At 41.6% G+C, this 21,331-nt stretch overlaps 1 protein-coding gene across 6 annotated transcripts in view; it reads right to left on the bottom strand.

Annotated features, from left to right (window-relative positions):
• CHRNA5 (cholinergic receptor nicotinic alpha 5 subunit) overlaps positions 1 to 20,469 on the bottom strand; it is a 29,559-nt gene extending 9,090 nt beyond the window's left edge. For 3 of the 6 annotated variants that reach the window (XM_054450886.2, XM_054450885.2, XM_054450882.2), the window contains exons 1-2: positions 20,166 to 20,469; positions 5,057 to 5,208 (exon numbers count right to left, since the gene is read on the bottom strand). In XM_054450886.2, the coding sequence (XP_054306861.1) occupies positions 5,057 to 5,208; positions 20,166 to 20,271 (258 nt within the window). In that variant the 5' untranslated portion in view covers positions 20,272 to 20,469. The remainder of the gene's footprint in view (positions 1 to 5,056; positions 5,209 to 20,165) is intronic. The other 3 variants (XM_054450887.2, XM_063652817.1, XM_063652816.1) reach the window with 2 other exon arrangements.
• Positions 20,470 to 21,331: the final 862 nt, after the last annotated feature.

Genomic DNA, 21,331 nt, shown 5'->3' with positions numbered 1-21,331 from the left:
GCCTATAATCCCAACACTTTGGGAGGCCAAGGTGGGCAGATCACTTGAGGGCAGGAGTTTGAGACCAGCCTGGCCAACATGGTGAAACCCCATCTCCACTTAAAAAAAAAAAAATACAAAAAATTAGCCAGGCATGGTGGCACATGCATGTAATCCCAGCTATTCAGGAGGCTGAGGCACAAGAATTGCTTGAACCCAGGAGGCAGAGGTTGCAGTGAGTCAAGATCATGCCGCTGCACTACAGCCTGGGCAACACAGCGAGATTCCATCTCAAAAAAAAAAAAAAAAAAAGAAAAAGAAAAAGAAAAAATATTGGCAGCCTTGAATGCCAATTTCATAAAGCTTTTCGCGCCTACTTTTGTAGAGAACTGGAGGTCCTTGGTACTTCTCACTTACACCCCTCTGCTATCATGTCTTTGCTATGCCGGTCCTTTACCAAATATTCAAGGTGTAATTAAAGTAATACTTCTTCCATTAAATTTTATTGAAATATCATGGAGCCAGGAGAATCAACAAAAGGTCCATAATCACCAGCCACAAATATATTATGTGTAGGACACAATGCTATGCACAGACTCACAGAAGTATGAGGCAGTTGGGGAGATAGGACAGGGGTATAAATAAATATTAATACCTCAGGTAACTGGAGGTGACCCATTCCTTATCCCGTCCCAACAAGAGGTAAGTGACCCAGGACAAAGGAAGAGACCAGAAGGAAGCATACCCCTGAGGATGCAGGCAGCTCCATGAGATCCCTGCATGGGGAGAATGAGTACTGGGAAATGCAGCACGGCCATCTCTCTCACACTGCAGTTCAAAGAGCAATTTTCCTTGATTAAAACACTAGAGCTGGCTGGGCAAGGTGGCTCACACCTGTAATCCCAGCACTTTGGGAGGCCGAGACAGGCGGATCACGAGGTCAGGAGTTCGAGACCAGACTGGCCAATATGATGAAACCCGGTCTCTACTAAAAATACAAAAAGTAGCTGGGCATGGTGGCACACCTGTAGTTCCAGCTACTTAGGAGGCTGAGGTGGGAGAATCGCTTGAATCTGGAAGGCAGATGTTGCAGTGAGCCGAGATCATGTCACTGCACTCCAGCCTAGGCGACAGAAACTGACCCAGAGAGGTGACTTGCTTGAAGTCACAGCACTGATTTTAGAACTCAAATTTCCTAAATCTAAACCCACCAACTCTGCTATCCACCCCAGTCACACACCATCCAGAATAACTGCTGATCCCTGTATCTGAATATGCCTTTTAGGCAAAAGTTCTAAACAGAGGCATTTATAATTAGGAAAGTTCTGGTAAACATATTACTCATGATGGTATATAGCAATAGGTCATCTTTGAGAATCTAATGAAACTTACGGGCCCTTTCCCTAGAAAAATGTGCACACACACATAAATTGGGCTCCCAGTCAATACTTAGCACTTTCAACAATAAGACAGATAAAAGAATAATCCGTAAGTTCACAAATGGCCCCAAAGATGTGGTGGTTAGCCATTACCATAAGGGATACCACCTAATTTAATGTGACCTCAAATACCTCCCAAGCATCTATAATGTGCTCAGCACAATGGAGGATGCAACAAAAATGAAACTGAGGACAGACAAATGTAGGATGATCCCCAGGAGGAAACCACTAACAAATGGAAAAATGTTAACTACACGTGTAAGTATAGCAGAAGAGTTTCAGGGGTAATCGTATTTATAAAAAGATTTTATCTTTAAAATCAAAACAAGACAAAAATGAGATTTAAAAAAAAAAAGACAGAATATGTGGGAAATAAGGCAGGAAACCACCAAATATGATTCCGGGGAGCTTAGCGATAAAAGGAACCTAAAACATCTCAGACACAATTCAGTGAATTTTCCATTCTCCATCTCCAGAGCCCTCACCCTTCATTTCCCCTGACTCCAGTCCTCTTCTGCTTTCGTAGTCACTGACATTTCATTTTCTGGGCTCTTCTCTCAAGAAGCAACCTTTCCACCACTTCTCTGCTTGGCTAGCCCTTCCTTCTACCACTTTCTACAAATTTTCCTCAAGGATCAGGTTCCTGCTCTTCCCACTAATTTTAAAAACTCATCAAAGTGGGAGGTGAGAGGCAAGGGCAAAAACAAAAACAAAAAAACTCATCAAAGTTTTCAACAGTCACCTCCAGGCCAGCAATTCCAGATGGACATCCTTGTTCTCATCTGTCATCTCAGAGCCAGTCGTGACTTCCCAAAGGCTAGTGAACATTTTCTTTGGAATTAACACCTCAAATCACAATCAAACGCATCATCTTCTCTTCCCTACTCCCATAACAATGAAGAGCATTTTTTTTTTTTGAGACGGAGTCTCGCTCTGTCACCCACGTTGGAGTGCAGTGGTGTGATCTCCTCACTGCAAGCTCCGCCTCCCAGGTTCACACCATTCTCCTGCCTCAGCCTCCCGAGTAGCTGGGACTACAGGTGCCCGCCACCACGCCCAGCTAATTTTTTTGTATTTTTTAGTAGAGACGGGGTTTCACCATGTTAGCCAGGATGGTCTCGATCTCCTGACCTTGTGATCCGCCGGCCTAGGCCTCCCAAAGTGCTGGGATTACAGGCATGAGCCACCACGCCCAGCCGACAGTATTTTTCAAATGTGTTACTCTTCCACTGTAATCACCTAGGCTTCAAAATGTGATGCCTCCCTCCATATTCAGTGGTCAAGTCCTGTTCCTTCTTCTGTGTGGTCTTCTAACTTGCCTCTCATCTTCTAGTCTCTCTTTCACTCCTCAAAACCATGTACATTACTGTTTTACTGATCTTCTGAAAGTACTGCTTTGATCATGTCTGTTGCCTATCAGGTCTCTCACTCATTCAGCATTTACTATGTACCAGATACGGTGCTAGGTTCTGGGACAGATACAAGGAATAAGTTCACCCAGCTTTGAAGATGAAATGCCAGAGCACATGAGTACCAGTGAGTGTAATGGGCACCATATTAAAGTGCAAAAAAACAAAAAAAGTTTGAACACAGGAGAGGCTGTCATGGATTCTGGAAAGATTTCACAAAGGGTCTGACAAATGAATTTGGCCTTGAATAATAAATGGCTAGTGCCAGTAGGAAAGTTCTCCCAAGAAGTAAACATGGCAGGAGCAAAGACAAAGTGGCATGCAGGGATCCTCCTCACCTTCTCCACCATCCAGTCAGACCACTCCTGTATGCCAGGGTTCCCAACATTCATCTTTTGATCTAAACAGCTGTACAGGAAGGCTCAGTTATCACTTATATACCTACGATTATATTGTTCCTTTGTACTTAAATACTTTTCCTCTCTGCCATGTGAAACCCTACACTTCCTACAAAGCCAGCTCAGGTGCCACCTCATCTATCCTACCTTCTTTGATAAGATCATTCATTAAGATCTGAATTCCCAGCTCTTTGTGGCATCATGATTTAGTGCTACAGTTTTCTACACCATTTGTGTGCCAATGACCTCAACCAGAAAGATCTTTGAGAGCAATCCCCACCCACCCTTTTTTTTTTTTTTTTTTTTTTGAGACAGAGTCTTGCTCTGTTGCCTAGGCTGGAGTGCAGTGGTGCAATCTCAACTCACTGCAACCTCTGCCTCCCAGGGTTCAAACGATTCTCATGTCTCAGCCTCCTGAGTAGCTGGAATTACAGGCATGGACCACCACCCAGCTAATTTTTGTATTTTTGGTAGAAATGGGGTTTTGCTATATTGGCCAGGCTGGTCTGGAACTCCTGACCTCAAGTGATCCACCCGCCTTGGCCTCCCAAAGTGCTGGGATTACAGGCATGAACCACCGCGCCTGGCTACCACCTTACTTTTCCACTTTCCTATTTTCATTTAAAATCTCCCCATATTGACTAGCCAAGGGCTGAGCACACACAGTCCATATATATTCATTAACCTTTCTGAAAGCAATTAGATGACATAGCAATAGACTTTAAAAAAGGTATATCCTTTGGTTCACTAACTGCCTTTCTTAAGGAAAGGAGACGTTCAGGCATTTGTGTACAAATATATTCATCATTGTTAATTATAATAAGAAAAATTGGAAACAAGCTTCTGTTCAAAATGGGAGAATGCTTAATTATAGATGAAATATGTAACCATTAAAAATTATATTTGAAGAGTATGTAATGACATAGGAAAATGTTCATCATGTCATAGTAGAGAAAAAGCAGTAATCAAAATTATTTCTAAAATATTATTCCAATTTTGTAACATATACACAAAGACAGACTGGCAAGAAACACAACTAATTATTAACATTAGTCATCTCCGGGTAGTAGAATTACAGTCACTTTTTATTTTCTCATTTGTATTTTTTGCACTTTCCAAATTCTCTACAAAAATCACGCATTGCTTCTGTAATCAGAACATAAAGCACATCTATAAATGTTATTTTAAAACATACATATATATAAATATACATATACTTGGTTATTCTGGGAACACAACAGGGAAATAATTATTGATTTACATGTTCAGAACAAGAAGAAACTAGTTTAAAAATTAGCATGAATGTTTTAGTTTAAATAGATAGGCTCTCTTGACAATAAGTACAATTTATCAAGGGAACTTATTCTACTAATGAACGTCACACAGAAAAATTTCTGAGAAATGTTTTAAGTGTGAGCCCAAGATAATGATCTCTTGTGATACTTTTAGGTCCTAAGAATCTATCACTCTATTTTTGGACTTTTTCTCTTAAAATTAAAAATTTATTTTCTTTTCCCTACTTTCAAGCTAACTTTTTGAAACTATTTTTAACACATTTAAGGAATATACAATGTTTTAGATCTTTGAATTTGTTAAAGATAGACTTACAATTACCAAATTGAGATAAACAGTCTCTAAACTATAAAATACATAAACACAGTGTGTTACCATGCATGTGACACAATCACTACTTTTCCCTGGTGAGTTCCTTCAGGCAAAGGACTGCTTCAATCACCTTTGTAATCCTTGGTGCCTAGCACAGTGCCTGGGCATACACCAGGCTCTCACTAAATCTGTGAGAAATTGAGTATAGAAGGATATGCAAACCTACCACATCCACCAATTGAGATATTGCAAGTCCAAATTTTATTTTTATTTTGTCATTCAGGTGTTCCACAGGACGAACCCATCTTTCGTAGTCTTGAAATAAATCCTTAAGCAAACTATCTTCATGTTTTGCAATAGAAGAAGGTTCAGATAATCCTGTGCAACAAATTTTTAAAAGTTAATGTACTGGCTTCTCTCCCACCAGATACCTATACTTTCAAACAAAAGTTCAAACCCAGGAGGCAAAGGTTGCAGTGAGCCAAGATCGGGCCACTGCACTCCAACCTGGGCCATGGAGAGAGACTCTGTCTCAAAAAAAAAAAGGAAAAAAAAAGTTCAGCATTATTAATGAACCAAACTACAATTTAGGCTATTATTACTGCAGCTTTTAAAATGAAATATTAATATAAGTATTTCTGATCGAATGAGGGACACTCTGGTTCAGATATGTCTTAGTTAAATCAGACTGACTACGGAATATGCTGAGCTCCTTAAGAAACACTCAGTACTCAATACAGAATAATTTCAAATCTAAATAATAAAAGCTTTTAAATTTCCAGGGTGGCAGGAGTTATCCTGAAATTCCAAACCTAGAAAACAGCTATACTAAAGCAAAGCTCATTTATCAATTATAAATGTTAAAATTGCTTTAATTTGCATTTTTTTTTTTTTTTTTTTTTGAGACAGAGTCCTGCCTGGTCTCCCAGGCTGGAGTGCAGTGGTACAATCTCAGCTCATTGCAACCTCTGCCACTGGGATTCAAGCAATTCTCCCACCTCAGCCTCCCGAGTAGCTGAGACTACAGGTATCCACCACCACGCCTGGCTAATTTTTGTATTTTTAGTAGAGATGGGGTTCCACCATGTTGGCCAGACTGGTCTTGAACTCCTGACTTTCAGTGATCTGCCCGCCTCAGCCTCCCATAGTGCTGGGATCACAGCTGTGAGCCACTGTGCCTGGCCTGTCGTAGTCTTAATATGAAAATATATAAATATTGAATGATTGATTTAGCTTTGACATGCTTTGCTACTATATTTGTATAAAACTATACATTTGTATAAAACTGCTTTTTAGGGAATAAGGAAGGAAGAACTCAAGGATAGCAGATAGCATGCTGTCCTGGAAGCTAAAAGAAGAAAATGTAGCAAGAAGCGTTGTGCCTCCCAATCTACTGATGTTACTCATGAGACATGGAGAGGCAGCTGAGAACTGAGTGTTGGATTAGCAACAGTGAAGTCAACGGTGAATCTAACAAGAGCCATCTACGGAAAGAGAAGAGAGATGAACTGGAGTATGTTTAAGACAGAGTGCAAAGACAGGAATGATTTCTTTCCAAAAGTTATGCTGATATAGGGATACTGAGGATAAAGAATCAAGAAAGGTTTATTTCAAGATCAGTAAAAAAATAAATAGGCGGTGGCTCACGTCTGTAATCCCAGCACTTCGGGAAGCTGAGGCAGACAGATTACCTGAGGTAAGGAGTTCGAGACAAACCTGGCCAACATGGTGAAACCCTGTCTCTACGAAAAATACAAAAATTAGTCAGGTATGGTGGCACACGCCTGTAATCCCAGCTACTTGGGAGGCTGAGGCAGGAGAATTGCTTGAGCCCGGGAGACAGAGCTTGCAGTGAGCCGAGATTGTGCCACTACACTCCAGTGTGGCCAACAGAGCGAGACTCTGTCTCAAAAAACAAACAAACAAATAAATAAATAAATGTATGTATGCATGTATGTATGTATATGTGTGAATGTGAACATGGTTGGCTAAATAATTCACAGGGGCCAATGTAAAATGAAGATGAGGAATTCCCGCTCAAAAATCAGGAAACGTGCCATTAAATATACTAAAATCTTTTTTCTTCAAAAAAATCTATTTTAGGACCTAAGTTGTTAAAAAAAAAAAAAAAAGTCAAAATATAAAATGTTTTGGATACTATGGCCAAAGACTGGTTAGATTTAGGGATCACAGTTACGCTTATGCTCCTACAGAGCTCAAATAAGCGTCTCTGAAGAAATGAGTTTTCAGTGTTGTCTGGCCTGGGATCACTTAAGGAAATGTGAAATGTATAAAATTCAAGCATGACTTTTACTTAAGACTAATGATATTATGAAAAAACACTTTTACTTGAAACAAAAATCTCACTGGCTTACTAATCAGCAAATATACACATAAGGATTACAGTAGCAAGTGATTGTTCTTCTCCAACCTAAAAGAAATGGTTGGAGAGAAATTAGCACTTTCACAAAATCTTCTCTTTATGATGATAGACCATGTTTTCCATACAGAGATATGAAAGAATATCTGGGTACTCTAGCTGGAAGAAACCTATTTCCTGGTTCTCTTTTTCATAAATAACCTACTCCTCAAGAGTTTATGTCCTGCTTCCCTGAATAACTAGTTTAATTTTTAAAAATTATTTATTTTATTTTTTATTTATTTATCTTGAGATGGAGTCTCGCTCTGTCACCCAGGCTGGAGTGCAGTGGTGTGATCTTGGCTCACTGCAACCTCCACCTCCCAGGTTCAAGTGATTCTCTGTCTCAGCCTCCCAAACAGCAGGGACCACAGGCACATGCCACCACGCCTGGCTAATTTTTGTATTTTTAGTAGAGATTGGGTTTCACCCTACTGGTCAGGCTGGTCTTGAACTTCTGACCTTAGGTGATCCTCCCGCCTCAGCCTCCCAAAGTGCTGGGATTACAGGTGTGAGCCACTGCGCCAGGCAGTAACTAGTTTAAGATACTTAGTTTAATCTACAAATACTATGGAGTTTGTGTGGTGACGCCTGTAAAAGTCTCCTTATGCTGAAATGCACAGCATTGAAGATATTTAGATTAATTTAGAAAATTATACACTAGAGTCATTCTTAATGTTTAAAAGCCATTAATTTTAGAGCTTCAAGTTAAAATAGCATTATTGAACCATTTCTCCTCTTCTAATCCTCCTAATTATAGTCCCTGAAATACCAAAAATTTAAGGGTTAAAAGATAAAAGTATTAATAAATAAAATGTCTTTTTTTTTTTTTTTTTTTTTGAGACAGGATCTCTGTCACTCAGGCTGGAGTGCAATGGTGCAATCTTGGCTCACTGCAGCCTCAACCTCCTAGGCTCAAGCAATCCTCCCACCTCAGCCTCCTGAGTAACTGGGACCACAGGCGTGCACCACACCTGGCTAATTTTTTGTATTTTGGGTAGAGATGGGGTTTCACCATGTTGCCCAGACTGGTCTTGAACTCCTGAGCTCAAGCGATCTGCTAGCCTCTGCCTCCCAAAGTGCCGAGATTACAGGTGTGAGTCACCACACCCAGCCTAAAATGTCTTTCAATAGCATCTAAAGAAACGTTTGCCTGAGTGGGGAAAAAACTAGCTTGAATCGCTATCTCAAATCTTCTTTGAAAGAAAGTAGATAGGGTATAAATAAAATACTAATCCCAACATTCTACCTAATGAGAATCTTCAAGACACTGCTTTGTGAATATCTTTGTAATACATCCCATACTAGAAATACCATTTTCTTAGGACACTTTATAGCAGTGTCCAGTGCAAACGTCAAAGGTATCTTAGCATAAAACCTTGATAGTGCACTTAAATTCTTCTTAGCAGTCATGCTTTTTTAGCTGGCTCTAAATGTTTTAAGTTTACACTGTTCACAAACCTCAGCATGTTAAAAAGGAGACAATCCAATGCATCCCTTCATTTTACAAATCAGGATATACATATGACCAGAAAGGTTGCTGCTACAGAGCTCATTAACCGCAGAGCTCTGAGGGGCACCCTTGGCTTCATGCTCTTATCACCCTAACATCTTCCATCTTGTGACAACTTTTTAGATTAACTTAATGAATGCCACACCCCCAATAGCTCTAGCCCACATTGATGTTTACTTATTCATTCATTTAACAGACATTTATCAGACAGGCACTGGGAACATACTGGTAAACAAAACAGACAACATCGACATTTACAATCCAGTAGGAAAGACTGACACTACATGTAAGCTAAATTCTAAATAAACTGAATTAAATGGAAAAAATTATTTTCAGAAGTTGTTTTAAATAGTTAATATTTGCTCATCCTATTCAAAATGAACACTTTTTTGGCATCTCTATAGCACTACGTATAGGCTGATGACAGTAATTGCTCTTTTATATATATATATATATATTTTTTTTTTTTTTTTTTTGAGATTGGGTCTCACCCTGTCACCCAGACTAGAGTGCAGTGGCACCATCACGGCTCACTGCAGCCTGGAACTCCTGGACTCAAGCAATCCTCCCACCTCAGCCTCCCTCCTATCTCAAGCTCCCACAGAGCTGGAACTACAGGTGCGTTCCACCACACCCAGCTAATTTATTTATTTTTTGTAGAGACAGGGTCTCTTTTTGTAGCTCAGGCTGGTCTTGAACTCTTGGGCTCAAGCAATCCTCCTGCCTTAATCTCCCAAAGTGCTACAAGATCCACCACACCCGGCCTTACTTATTACATTATTACATTTTAATTTTCCTTCCCTTCCTTGTCTTAAAAATAGTTGACTTGGGCCAGGCGCAGTGGCTGACGCCTGTAATCCCAGCACTTTGGGAGGCCAAGGCGAATGGATCACTTGAGGCCAGGAGTTTGAGACCAGCCTGGCCAACATGGAGAAACCCTGTCTCTACTAAAAACACAATAATGAGCTGGGCGTGTAGCACGCGCCTGTGGTCCCAGCTACTAGGGAGGCTGAGGTAGGAGGATCTATTGAACCTGGGAGGCAGAGGTTACAGTGAGCCAAGATTGTGTCACTGCACTCTAGCCAGGGAGACAGAGAGACTCTAACTCAAAAACAACAATAACAACAAAAAACAAACAAACAAAACAAAAAGCTTGACTTCAAAAGATCCCTTACATCAAAAGGATATACAACCCAGAGAAAATATTTGCAAATCATATATCTGATAGGGGACTTGTATCTAAAATATATAAAGAACTATTATAAATCAATAATAAAAAGATTCAATAATCCAATTTTTAAATGGGCAAGAGATCTAAATTAACTTAGACATTTCTCCAAAGAAAGGCCAGTAAGCATACGAAAAGATGCTCAACACCTTTAGCCATCCGGAAAACACAAATCAATACCACAGTGAAATAGCACTTCACACCTAATAGGATTGGCTATAACCAAAAAGACAGATAAGTTACTCAACTTTGCATATGATTTTTCTTCATCTGTGACATAGGTATAAAAAAAGTACCTCCCTTATGAGGTTATTGTAAGGATTAGCTAACAGTGTAGATACAAGTGCCAGCACAGGGTCGTTCTTATTCTTCCATAAATGATTGCTAAAGTAATGGTAACTGATAGACCAACAAAGATTGTCTCTAGACAGTCCTAGGCAATGGAACTTTACAAAAATACAAAGTAAGAATATGCTTGTGGCATCGGGCACTCTTAACACAGTGCAATGATGGGTCACTATAAAGCTTTCCTCAAGTCTCTATTCTTGAAACCAAATAATAGTAATTATAATACAACCTGCTAATAGCATATAAACCACATATCTCAGAAAAACAAAGGAAACCAAGCAGTGAAGCACGCTAAAAATAAGAACAAAAAAAAATTTAATGGGATAATTCTTCTAAAGTAGTTAAAAGTACAGCTGTTAAGAGAAAAACTAAGTTGAATACCTAACGAAGGTATAAATGTATATACAGTAATATCACTAACACTTTTATATATTTACATTTTGGTTTTACAAATTCAATTTTAACTCTTACTATCATTCATCGCCTAAAGTTTGAGGAACTGGGAGAATGACATTTAAAAAAATCACAGTCAAATCATTTGGTGAAACCACATTTCTTTTCAAAGAAATGTAACCTCACTCCTTAGTTTTAGTATGGTGAAAGGAAAGGACACAGAACTGCAAAGCTGAAAACCTTAATTTGAACACTTGGCACCACTAATTAGCTGTTAACCTCCATCCATAAGCCACAATTTTTTTCTTTTCCTTTTTTTTTTTTTTTTTTGACAGGGTCTTACTTGCTCACCCAAGCTGGAGTACAGTGGCACGATCTTGGCTCACTGCAGCCTCGATCTCCTGTGCTCAAGCAATCCTCCTGCCTCAACCTCTCGAGTAGCTGGGACGACAGGCACTCGCCACCATGCCTAGCTAATTTTTTTGTATTTTTTTGTAGAGACAGGGTTTCGCCATGTTGCTCAGGCCGGTCTTGAACTCCTGAGCTAAAGAAATCCACCTGCCTCGGCCTCCCAAAGTGCTGGGATTACAGGTGTGAGCCACCGTGTCTGGCCCACAATTTTCTAGCCTATATAAAATAAGGATATCTGTTAGCAATATGTCAATAATTGTTAAATGGGTATGGCAACAACTTTTTGATTCATTACTTTGGACCATTCTTGTGAACATTTTTATTTTTCCATTAAAAAACATTAATAAAAAGGAGAACCTCTGCTTAGCTGCTTCACTCTCGTCTGAATCAAATGAAATAAAGTACATTATCTTACTATGTTGGGTAGAGTCTAGGTAGTTTAAGATTTTTTTTAAAAATCTTCTTCACTAAATATAGTATGTAGCCAAAAAGATACCAGAGGATTTTTTTTTTTTTTTTTTTTTTTTTTTGAGACAGCATTTAGCTCCTGTTGGCCAGGCTGGAGGGCGTTGGTACGATCTCGGCTCACCGCAACCTCCACCTCCCGGGTTCAAGCAATTCTCCTGCCTCAGCCTCCTGAGTAGCTGGGACTACAGGCATGTGCCACCACGCCAGGCTAATTTTGTATTTTTAATAGAGACGGGTTTCTCCATGTTGGTCAGGCTGGTTTTGAACTCCCGACCTCAGGTATTCTGCCCACCTTGGCCTCCCCCTGAGGATTTAAAAAACCAATTCTAGGCCGGGCGCGGTGGCTCACACCTGTAATCCCAGCATTTTGGGAGGCTGAGGTGGGCGGATCACGAGGTTAGGAGTTTGAGACCATCCTGGCCAACATAGTGAAACCCTGTCTCTACTAAAAATACAAAAAAAAAAAATTAGCCAGGCGTGGTGGCACACATCTGTAGTCCCAGCTACTCAGGAGGCTGAGGCAGAAGAATCACTTGAACTTGGGAGGTGGAGGTTGCAGTGAGCCAAGATTGTACCACTGCACTAAAGCCTGGGTGACAGAGTGAAACTCCGTCTCAAAAAAAAAAAAAAAAAAAAAAATTCTAGGAGCATTTTGATAGTGCTTTGCTCTGGCATTTTTCCATGAAGAATCATGATTTTCTTATCAAAAGGTAATGATTTGGAAAAAAGCCAACCAACATGTTCAGCAGCTAAATGTGGATATTAGCAGTCTTTTGCCAACCTGCAGATAAAAACATACATTAACTACAATTTTAAGTTTCTGCCACAAATTATTCTTAAATCTTTAGCATCTCCTACAACTTGGCCACACTAGAGCCTAATGTGATATCTCGTTCAATTCATTCATTAATTCAACAAATGTCAACTAGCTGCTTACTGTGCCAACCTCTGTGCCAGGTGCCAGAGGGAGAGCAGAAAACAAAGACCTGGTGCCTGTCTTCCTGGGGTACAAACTTGCACATTTATTTACCTTATTATATCATACTTATAATTCTATGGCTATGCAAAGTACACCCCACAGTGAGAATGGCGCCCCTGCCACTGCACAGTGCATCATCTGCATATTCCAACACCATCGCAGCTCTGGAGTCTAACACAGGATTTCTCAACTTGGCACTACTGACATTTTGGGCTGGACAGTTCTTTGTTGTGGAGGGCTGTCTTGTGCCCGGTATGTTTAGCAGCATCCCTGGCTTCTACCCACTAGACAAACCACCGCCCCACATGACAACCAATCGTGTCTCCAGACATTGCCAAATGTTGGTGAGGGGGAGCAAAACTGACCCTTCTTGCGAACCACTGTTGTAACACTAGTAGCTAATAAGCAGCAGAAGTAGAACTAGGACCCAGATTTATTTTTTCTCAAAATAATGCTATAATTGCAAAAGTAATGTGTGGTCACTGTCAAAATTCAAATCCAGAAGCTCATAAAGAGCAAGAATTCTCCCTCCTCTTCTCCTTCGCCTTCCTTCCAAGGGTAACCATTAAGTTTGATGTGTAGATATTTTAAATTACATGCATGTTCACTCACACACAGAAACATGTTTTCCTCTAAGTTCTGCAACTTTTTTTCATTCAATACTATATACCAGCCGGGTGTGGTGGTTCACGCCTGTAATCCCAGCACTTTGGGAGGCTGAGGTGGGGGATCACCTGAGGTCGGGAGTTCCAGACCAGTGTGACCAACGTGGAGAAACTCCGTCTCTACTAAAAATACAAAATTAGCCGGGCGTGGTGGTGCACGCCTGTAATCCCAGCTACTTGGGAGGCTGAGGCAGGAGAATCACTTGAACCGGGGAGGCAGAGGTTGCAGTGAGCCAAGATCACGCCATTGAACTCCAGCCTGGGCAACAAGAGCAAAATTCCGTCTCAAAAATAAAAAATAAAAAACACAACTATATAAACTATATACCAGTAGATGTCCAACTATCTCCAGTCTTACTTCATAAGCTGCAAAGTGATCTTCATTATGAGTGCATTAGACTTTATTTAAGTTTTCACCACTGATTGGCATTTATAGTCTTCAGTTTTTGGTTATTTCTAATAATGCTACAATGGGAAAAAATGCTGTAATTAACAAATCTCTTTTCCATACTGATGCAAAGATTTCTATAGCAATGATTCTCAGAAGTAAAACTGCTGAGTCAAGGGGACGCACATTTTAAATCTTGCTAGGTGCTGCCAATATCTTCCTTTTCTTCTTCACAGGCTGCCATAAGAAGGAAATAAGATAACATATCTAAAAAGATTTGAAGAGTGATGTATATTATACCTCCCCAATTCATAATCAAGGCATTCCTGGAGCAGTTAATCTACCCCTGAAGTCTCCTTGCATCTTTTTATAAGTTAGCAAAAAGTGACTTGTACTCTTTTGGAAAAAAAAAAAAATTGTCTTTGCAGCAGTCCTAGGAGGGCTATTTTAAGCAACAGCAAGATAAAGCAGTGAACGTAACCATTTTATAAACAAGGGAAAATATGTACTATATCCAACATTTTCAATGTGACAAACAAGAATGCTTACCAATCATTATTTTAAGTATTACAGATAAAATAAAGAGGGATTTTTTTCACTCCAGGATTTTCATTACATTTTATATTGATTTTTATCACAGAATTATAGGATAAAGTTACACTGTAACTGCTATGCCTTAGTAAACTTAATATCTTACCCTGACTCTCAGAACACTTGCAGTAAGAAAATGAATGACCTTAGGTGGTATTAATTTAGGTGCAGTCAATAGTTCTCAAGGAGACAAGACAACTTGCACACTTAAAAAAAAAAAAAAAAGGCTGAGCATCATCAGATCAAGTAAATGCCGAGTTCATTATCTTAATTTGGGGGCTATAAATCTCTCAACAGGCAATAAATATGTATTATAAGCTAGTATATTTACAGTATTATGGAATAAAACACCTAATGGTGCATGAGGTTGCCTGTATGACCTTGAAAAGACTCTTGCAAATTTCCCCCTTGGAGATGTCCAGTTATGAATGAATACTAAGGACTGGAAGAAAATATGGAAAAGTGAAGACAGCTGCTTTGTTAGGACAGCAGGATAATGCTTGTTTTCTTAGCTTCTATTAGCCTTACATTGTTTGGGCTACAATTCATTGTAAATTCACTATTTCCATAATTACTTTCATCGGCTTCCCTTGAGAGTTCACCCAGTTGGTATGAATGTGGAATTTTCTACAACCTTGCTACTTAATTGTGATACACTGACCAACAGTATTCACATCACCTGGGAGCTTGTTAGAAATGCAGTCTCAGGCCCTGCTTCTGACCTACTGGATCAGCATCTGCGTTCTGAGGGAATTCCTGTGTACATCTAAGTTTCAGAAGCCCTGGTCAACAAGACCTAGAGAAGTGGTTCTCAAGGGGTAGCAAATGTGAAGAACAATTTTGCCCCCAGGGCACATTTGACAATGTCTGGAGACATTTTTCAGTGGGTGCTACTGGCATCTCATGGCTAGAGACCAGTATGCTGCTAAACATCCTACAAGGCACAGGACGCCCCCTCTCTGACAACAAAGAATTACCCAGTACAAAATTTCAGAGGTTGAGAAATCCTGACCTAGAGGAAAGAGTTTTGACTAATTCCATATATACAGTTGACTGTAAAATAAAAATGAAAATAAAGCCAGATAAAAATAAAACCTAAAAGTTCATATCATCTTTTTTGTCAGAATTCAAATATTCATATTTAACTCCTATTTTTACTGGTAAAAGGCTATATTTTATAATCACACTTTGGAAGAGAAGAGCATGAAGTCACTGAATTAAACACAGTAGGAGGGGCCGGGCGTGGTGGCTCACACCTGTAATCCTGGCACTTTGTGAAGCCAAGGTGGGAGGATCATTTGAGGCCAGGAGTTCAAGACCAGCCTGGCCAACATGGTGAAACTCCATCTTTACTTAAAAAAAAAAAAAAAAAAAAAAAAAAATTAGCCGCATGTGGTGGCGCATGCCTGTAATCTCAGCTACTTGGGAGGCTGAGGCACGAGAATCATTTGGACCCAGGAGCCAGAGGTGGCAGTGAGCCAAGATCACGCCACCACACTCCAGCCTGGGTGACAGGGCAAGATTCTGCCACAATAAAAATAATAAACAGTAGGACAAACAATATCATGTTTCCTCAAAAGGAGAACAAAACATCTAAATTAACATTTTTCATCACAGAACAGAAAAGGATAATTTTAAATAATCCTTTCTATCATATTGTCATTATAAAACTATACCCAGGCCAGGCGCAGTGGCTCACGCCTGTAATCCCAACACTTTGGGAGGCCGAGGCAGGTGGATCACCTGAGGTCAGGAGTTCAAGACCAGCCTGGCCAAAATGGAGAAACTCCATCTCTACTAAAAATACAAAAATTAGCCAGGCATGGTGGCACATGCCTGTAATCCCAGCTACTTGGGAGGCTGAGGCAGGAGAATCACTTAAACCCAGAGGCAGAGGCTGCAGTGAGATGAGATCACGCCACTGCACTCCAGCCTGGACAACAAAGCGAGACTCTGTCTCGAAAAACAAAAACAAAAACAAAAACAAAAAAACACTATACCAATGCTGTTCTGTGGAACAGATGTCTAAAGAAACAAATTCTAAACTTCTTTCAAAAACAATTCCAGGCTGGGCACGGTGGCTCACGCCTGTAATCCCAGCACTTTGGGACGCCGAGGCGGTCGGGTCATGAGGTCAGGAGATCAAGACCATCCTGGCTAACATGGTGAAACCCCGTCTCTACTAAAAATACAAAAAATTAGCCAGGCATGGTGGCGGGTGCCTGTAGTCCCAGCTACCTGGGAGGCTGAGGCAGGAGAATGGCGTGAACCCGGGAGGCAGAGCTTGCAGTAAGCCGAGATCATGCCACTGCACTCCAACCTGGGCAACAGTGCAAGACTCCGTCTCAAAAAAAAAAAAAAAAAAAAAATAGTGAACTTAAACTATCTGATAATTTAATTCCAATGCTTTAAGAAAAATAATGCTATTAGAAAAAAAAGTTCTGTACTGAAATTACTGAACTAAAACTTCATATCCCTAATTATAAAAAATTACTTGCTAGATCTAATTTGTAGATTATAGGTTGAAAAAAAAGCTATTCTTACAATTGACTGAAAACCTCAGCGTTCAACCCACAGGCTACATTAATAAATGCAGGTACATCTGCAATGTATCAGGAAATACACAGACAAATGAATCCTACCCTCCAGTTGCTCAGTCTAGTTCACATATTTAGTATTTCTTGGCAATCAAAATAATTTTAAATTGCAAATTAAATTGTGTATAAAGTTTATGTAAGGACATATATATAACAAAAGTAAAACTGACAGTCACTATGTGTGTATTTCTGTTAGCTTCTGAAAATGTTAATGAAAATGACTAAAGATGAGAAGAAAAAAATCTTTCACAGCTCTCATTTTCTATGAATTATTTCATTTTCCTATTTCATTTTCAGCCACTACATATGCTAATTAAGTTTCAACCATTTAAAATGTCACATAGTGTGCAGCCATAAAAAAGAATGAGTTCATGTCCTTTGCAGGGACATGGATGAAGCTGGAAACCATCATTCTCAGCAAACTAATACAGGAACAGACACAAAACACCGCACGTTCTCTTTCATAAGTGGGAGTTGAACAATGAGAATCCGTGGACACAGGGAGGGGAACATCACACACCAGGGTCTGTCGGGAGGTTGGGGGCGAGGGGAGGGAGAGCATTAGGACAAATACCTAATGCATGCGGGGCTTAAAACCTAGATGACAGGTTGACAGGTGTAGCAAACCACCATGGCACATGTATACCTATGTAACAAACCTGCACGTTCTGTACATGTATCCCAGAACTTAAATATTTTTTAAAAAAATTAAAAAAAGTCACATAGCTAAGAAATATAATCATTGGCTTTAAAACGTCACATAGCTAAGAAATATTAAGAAATATAACTAGTTAGATAGTTAATGACTATCTAACTTCCATAATCACTGTCCCAATCACAGCTCAGTTTAAAATGCTTGTATTATCTTAATGTACTAGTTCATTATACTTTGTCTCCTGAGCCACTTTCCACAGCTCTGTGACCGTTCATCAGCCAAATAATAGCTGCTGGCTGACTAGATATTCTCTTTACCTGGGGACTGGCTCACAGAAAACCATAGAGAAAGGTTACTATTAAGAACCTAAGACGAATATGAGAACAATAAATTGTAAAAATAAAGATAATTATACTTGAACTTAAAAAAATTAAAGTTGACCTAAAAAACATCTACTACCGCCCTTTCATTTTAAAGAGAGAGAAATAAAGAATCAGCAAGGTCAAGTAATACATCCAAGGAAACACAGACAGCGAGTGGCCGGTCTCCTATTTCCAGACAGTACTTTCAGCCACCCACATGCAACGACAGTTGTATACAAATGCATATTAACAGTTAAGAGCAAGTGTGCAATTACATCATCCATTCAATATCACTTTGTTCTTCAAGATGATCACTTCTAAGAGCACACAGAATCTTATAATTTTCGAGGTGGAAGGGGGATCCTTTAATGGCCCCTCACCATACAGATGGGGAAACTAATATCCAGAGAGGTAATACTGTTCCATTCCTTCCTTGCGCAAACCTTCACTGGGCTCCTACATTAAGGTAGGTGTTGGCGATACAAAGATAAACAAGAATCACAGTTCTTAAGGAGCTTACGTGGAACAAGGAGGAAACAGAAGTGCAACACAACCAGATGGTTATTATGAGAGAGATATTAACTAAGTGGGGCAGAAAGCAGGAACTAATCGATTTCACTTTGTTATAACACTGAACACCATGCATGAAGGGAGATAGCTATTTACACTATTTAATGCTTGGCTACAGTGTTTTATATTAAAAGACATGAAACAGATTTTTAAAGTTCAGTTTCATCAAAAGGGGTAGAGAACTACCATTTTCTCGAGTGTCAGGCACTGTGCCTGGCATTTTATACGCATTATTTAATCCTCAAAAGAACTCTGAGAGGTAAGCATGATTATTACCCCCTTTTCTTTCTTTTTTTTTTTTTTTGAGACGGAGTCTCGCTGTGTTGCCCAGGCTGGAGTGCAGTGGCGCGATCTCGGCTCACTGTAACCTCCGCCTCTCGGGTTCACGTCATTCTCCTGCCTCAGCCTCCCGAGTAGTTGGGACTACAGGCGCCCACCACCACGCTCGGCTAATTTTTTTGTATTTTTAGTAGGGACGGGGTTTCACTGTGTTAGCCAGGATGGTCTCGATCTCCTGACCTCGTGATCCGCCCGCCTCGGCCTCCCAAAGTGCTGGGATTACAGGCGTGAGCCAGGGCGCCCGGCCCGCCATTTCTTAAAGGAGGAAAACAGCTGAGAGAAGTTCGTCCAGTCAGGATGCACCAGAGCCATAATTTGAATACAGGTTTGCCTGGCTCCAAAATCACATTCCTTTCTTTCTGTTTAACTCTCTCTGCCCAGGATTTTCTTAATTTGTTTAAATCACCCTCCATCTTATTTCTCTTCGGTCTACACTAAGCAATACATCCTACAATGAATTATTCTAGTCTTATTACTTCCTAAAATCAGGAGCCATAGATTAAAAACCTTAACAAAGGAAAGGCAAGAAAAGGTTCTTGCAAAATTTCCCCTATTTAAGAAACTCACTCATAAAACCTGAAATACAGACGTAGTGAACTTCTGCAATCATATCTTGCTTAACGGATGCTTAGCTTTTCTCCGTTTAGATCACACCATAGCTGCTCCACAAACGTGTTTTTCTTCAAGGTATTGAGAGAACTGACTCTAAAACTTTCCCAAGCACTTGAAACATGTAGGACTACGCGATTTCTTTTGTTGTTTCCATTCCTGTCCAAAACCTCTTGAAAAACATCAGGCTGAAAAAAGCTGTGCTTAAGGAGCTAGTGAGGAACTCTGGATGCAAACGATTAGCCCCGAAGCCAGGGAAGTCGGCCGCCTAGCCTGCTACAACACACTTTTCATCTCCGGCGAAAGGAAAGGTTTTCAAATGCTGCGGTGGGTAGTGGACAGGGATGGAGGAAGAGGAGGCGGGCAGGAGGTGGAAGATAAGTCCCAACCCCTAGAATGAAACCCAGAGTCTCTATATCCCGTAAATAGGCAACAAAATGGGAAGCTTGGCTGCCACCACGACAGGAAAGCCCTGCTGGACAAGAGTGGCATCTTTTACTGAAAAAGTTGTGTGGAAGTATACGCTAAGCCAGCCTCGTAGTCTCCAGCGATGCAGGTCGAGGAACAACAACGAAAACCCACCCAAGTAGCCTTTTCTCTGCATTTAAATGAGCAAATCTGGACATTTAATCTGAAACCTCACTCCAAGCCCCCAGGAGAAAAAAACCCACCTCCCCTCGCAACCAGGTTTTCCGGCGGCCGTGGCCTGGCGGCTTCCTGGGCACCGCAATGTGGAATCCGGGCCAGCTCCCGCTCCGGCCCGCAGCCCCCCGCCCCGCCCCTCTGCAGCCCGGGCTTACCTCTCTGCGCGCCGCCCGCCGCGCCCGCTAGACCGCAGCGCCCCGCGACCAGCTGGACCAAGAGCAGCAGGCGGAGCGCGCGGGGCCCCGACCCCCGCGCCGCCATCGCCCCGGGCCCGCGCGGGACCGCGGCAGCCGCCTCTCGACCGCCGCGCGGGGAACGCGAACTCTTGGGGGATGAGCACGGAGTGTGAGTCGTGAGACAAAACGAGGGCAAACGCAGCAGAGGAGCCGCTCCGCGCCTCAGCTCCCGCCGGGACAGCAGCCTCAGCCTAACAGCTTCTGGCGGGCTCGGGACGCGTGTGGAAGCTCCCGGAGCCTGGCCCCGCCCAGTACCACCCCGGCCCCGCCCCTATTTCCCTCTGGCCCCGCCCAATCCTCGCCTTGATCCTTTTGGCCCAGTCTGGTCTATTCATAGCCCCGCCTCCGATCCCCACCAACCGTTTCCCCATCCTGCCCCGCCTCTGGTCCAACCCTGTCTGCTTCTAGCTCCTCTTTTTCCACGCCTGGCCCAGCCCCATCGCCCTGGCCCCCGCCTCCAGGCCTTCCTTTGGGCAGGTGCGACCCTGGAGCAGAGTTCCAGGAAGGCAAAGACTTGAGGCTGGCATCGCAGGCGCGTCCTTCTCTAACCACCGGATGTCCTTGGCCTAGTCACTGCACACCTTAAGATAACAGCTATTCATTGATGTCTGCTCTGTGCTCAGCACCAAAAGGGGAAGCAGAGGGACAGATTGCTCCCAGCTGACAGAAAATGTAAATAAAGTAATTCCGAGTTGTGATCAGAAAGAAACAAGCTGGAGGCTGGGGCAGAATCACAGTGGTGGGGGACTTGCTCCAGGCTGCAGCGCTCTCCATGGGTCCCGCTGCCCACTCAAGTCTTTCTCACCAGGAAGTACCAGTCGCAGCTTGACTGCCTCCTGGGGCTGTCGTGCCAGCCAAGGTGTCCCCACCAGGAGACCTGTGTTGTGGACCAGCGAGACAACCCTGGGCAAGTCACTTTCCTCTCTGGGCCTGTTTCCTCGTCTGGAAGCGAGGAACCGAGGCAGATAAACTAGAGGACTCTGGAAGGTACAGCTCTGACACTAACTCAAGCCATCCCCGGAAATGATATGCAGTCGCCTCAAACGTGGGCATCGCCCTCCGTGTTGCCATCAATTAACATTTGT

This window comes from Pongo pygmaeus, chromosome 16 (assembly GCF_028885625.2).
Source record: "Pongo pygmaeus isolate AG05252 chromosome 16, NHGRI_mPonPyg2-v2.0_pri, whole genome shotgun sequence".
Lineage (NCBI taxonomy): Eukaryota > Metazoa > Chordata > Mammalia > Primates > Hominidae > Pongo > Pongo pygmaeus.
Note: the sequence above shows the minus strand (reverse complement) of the source record. Positions and strands in the feature narration are given on the sequence as shown.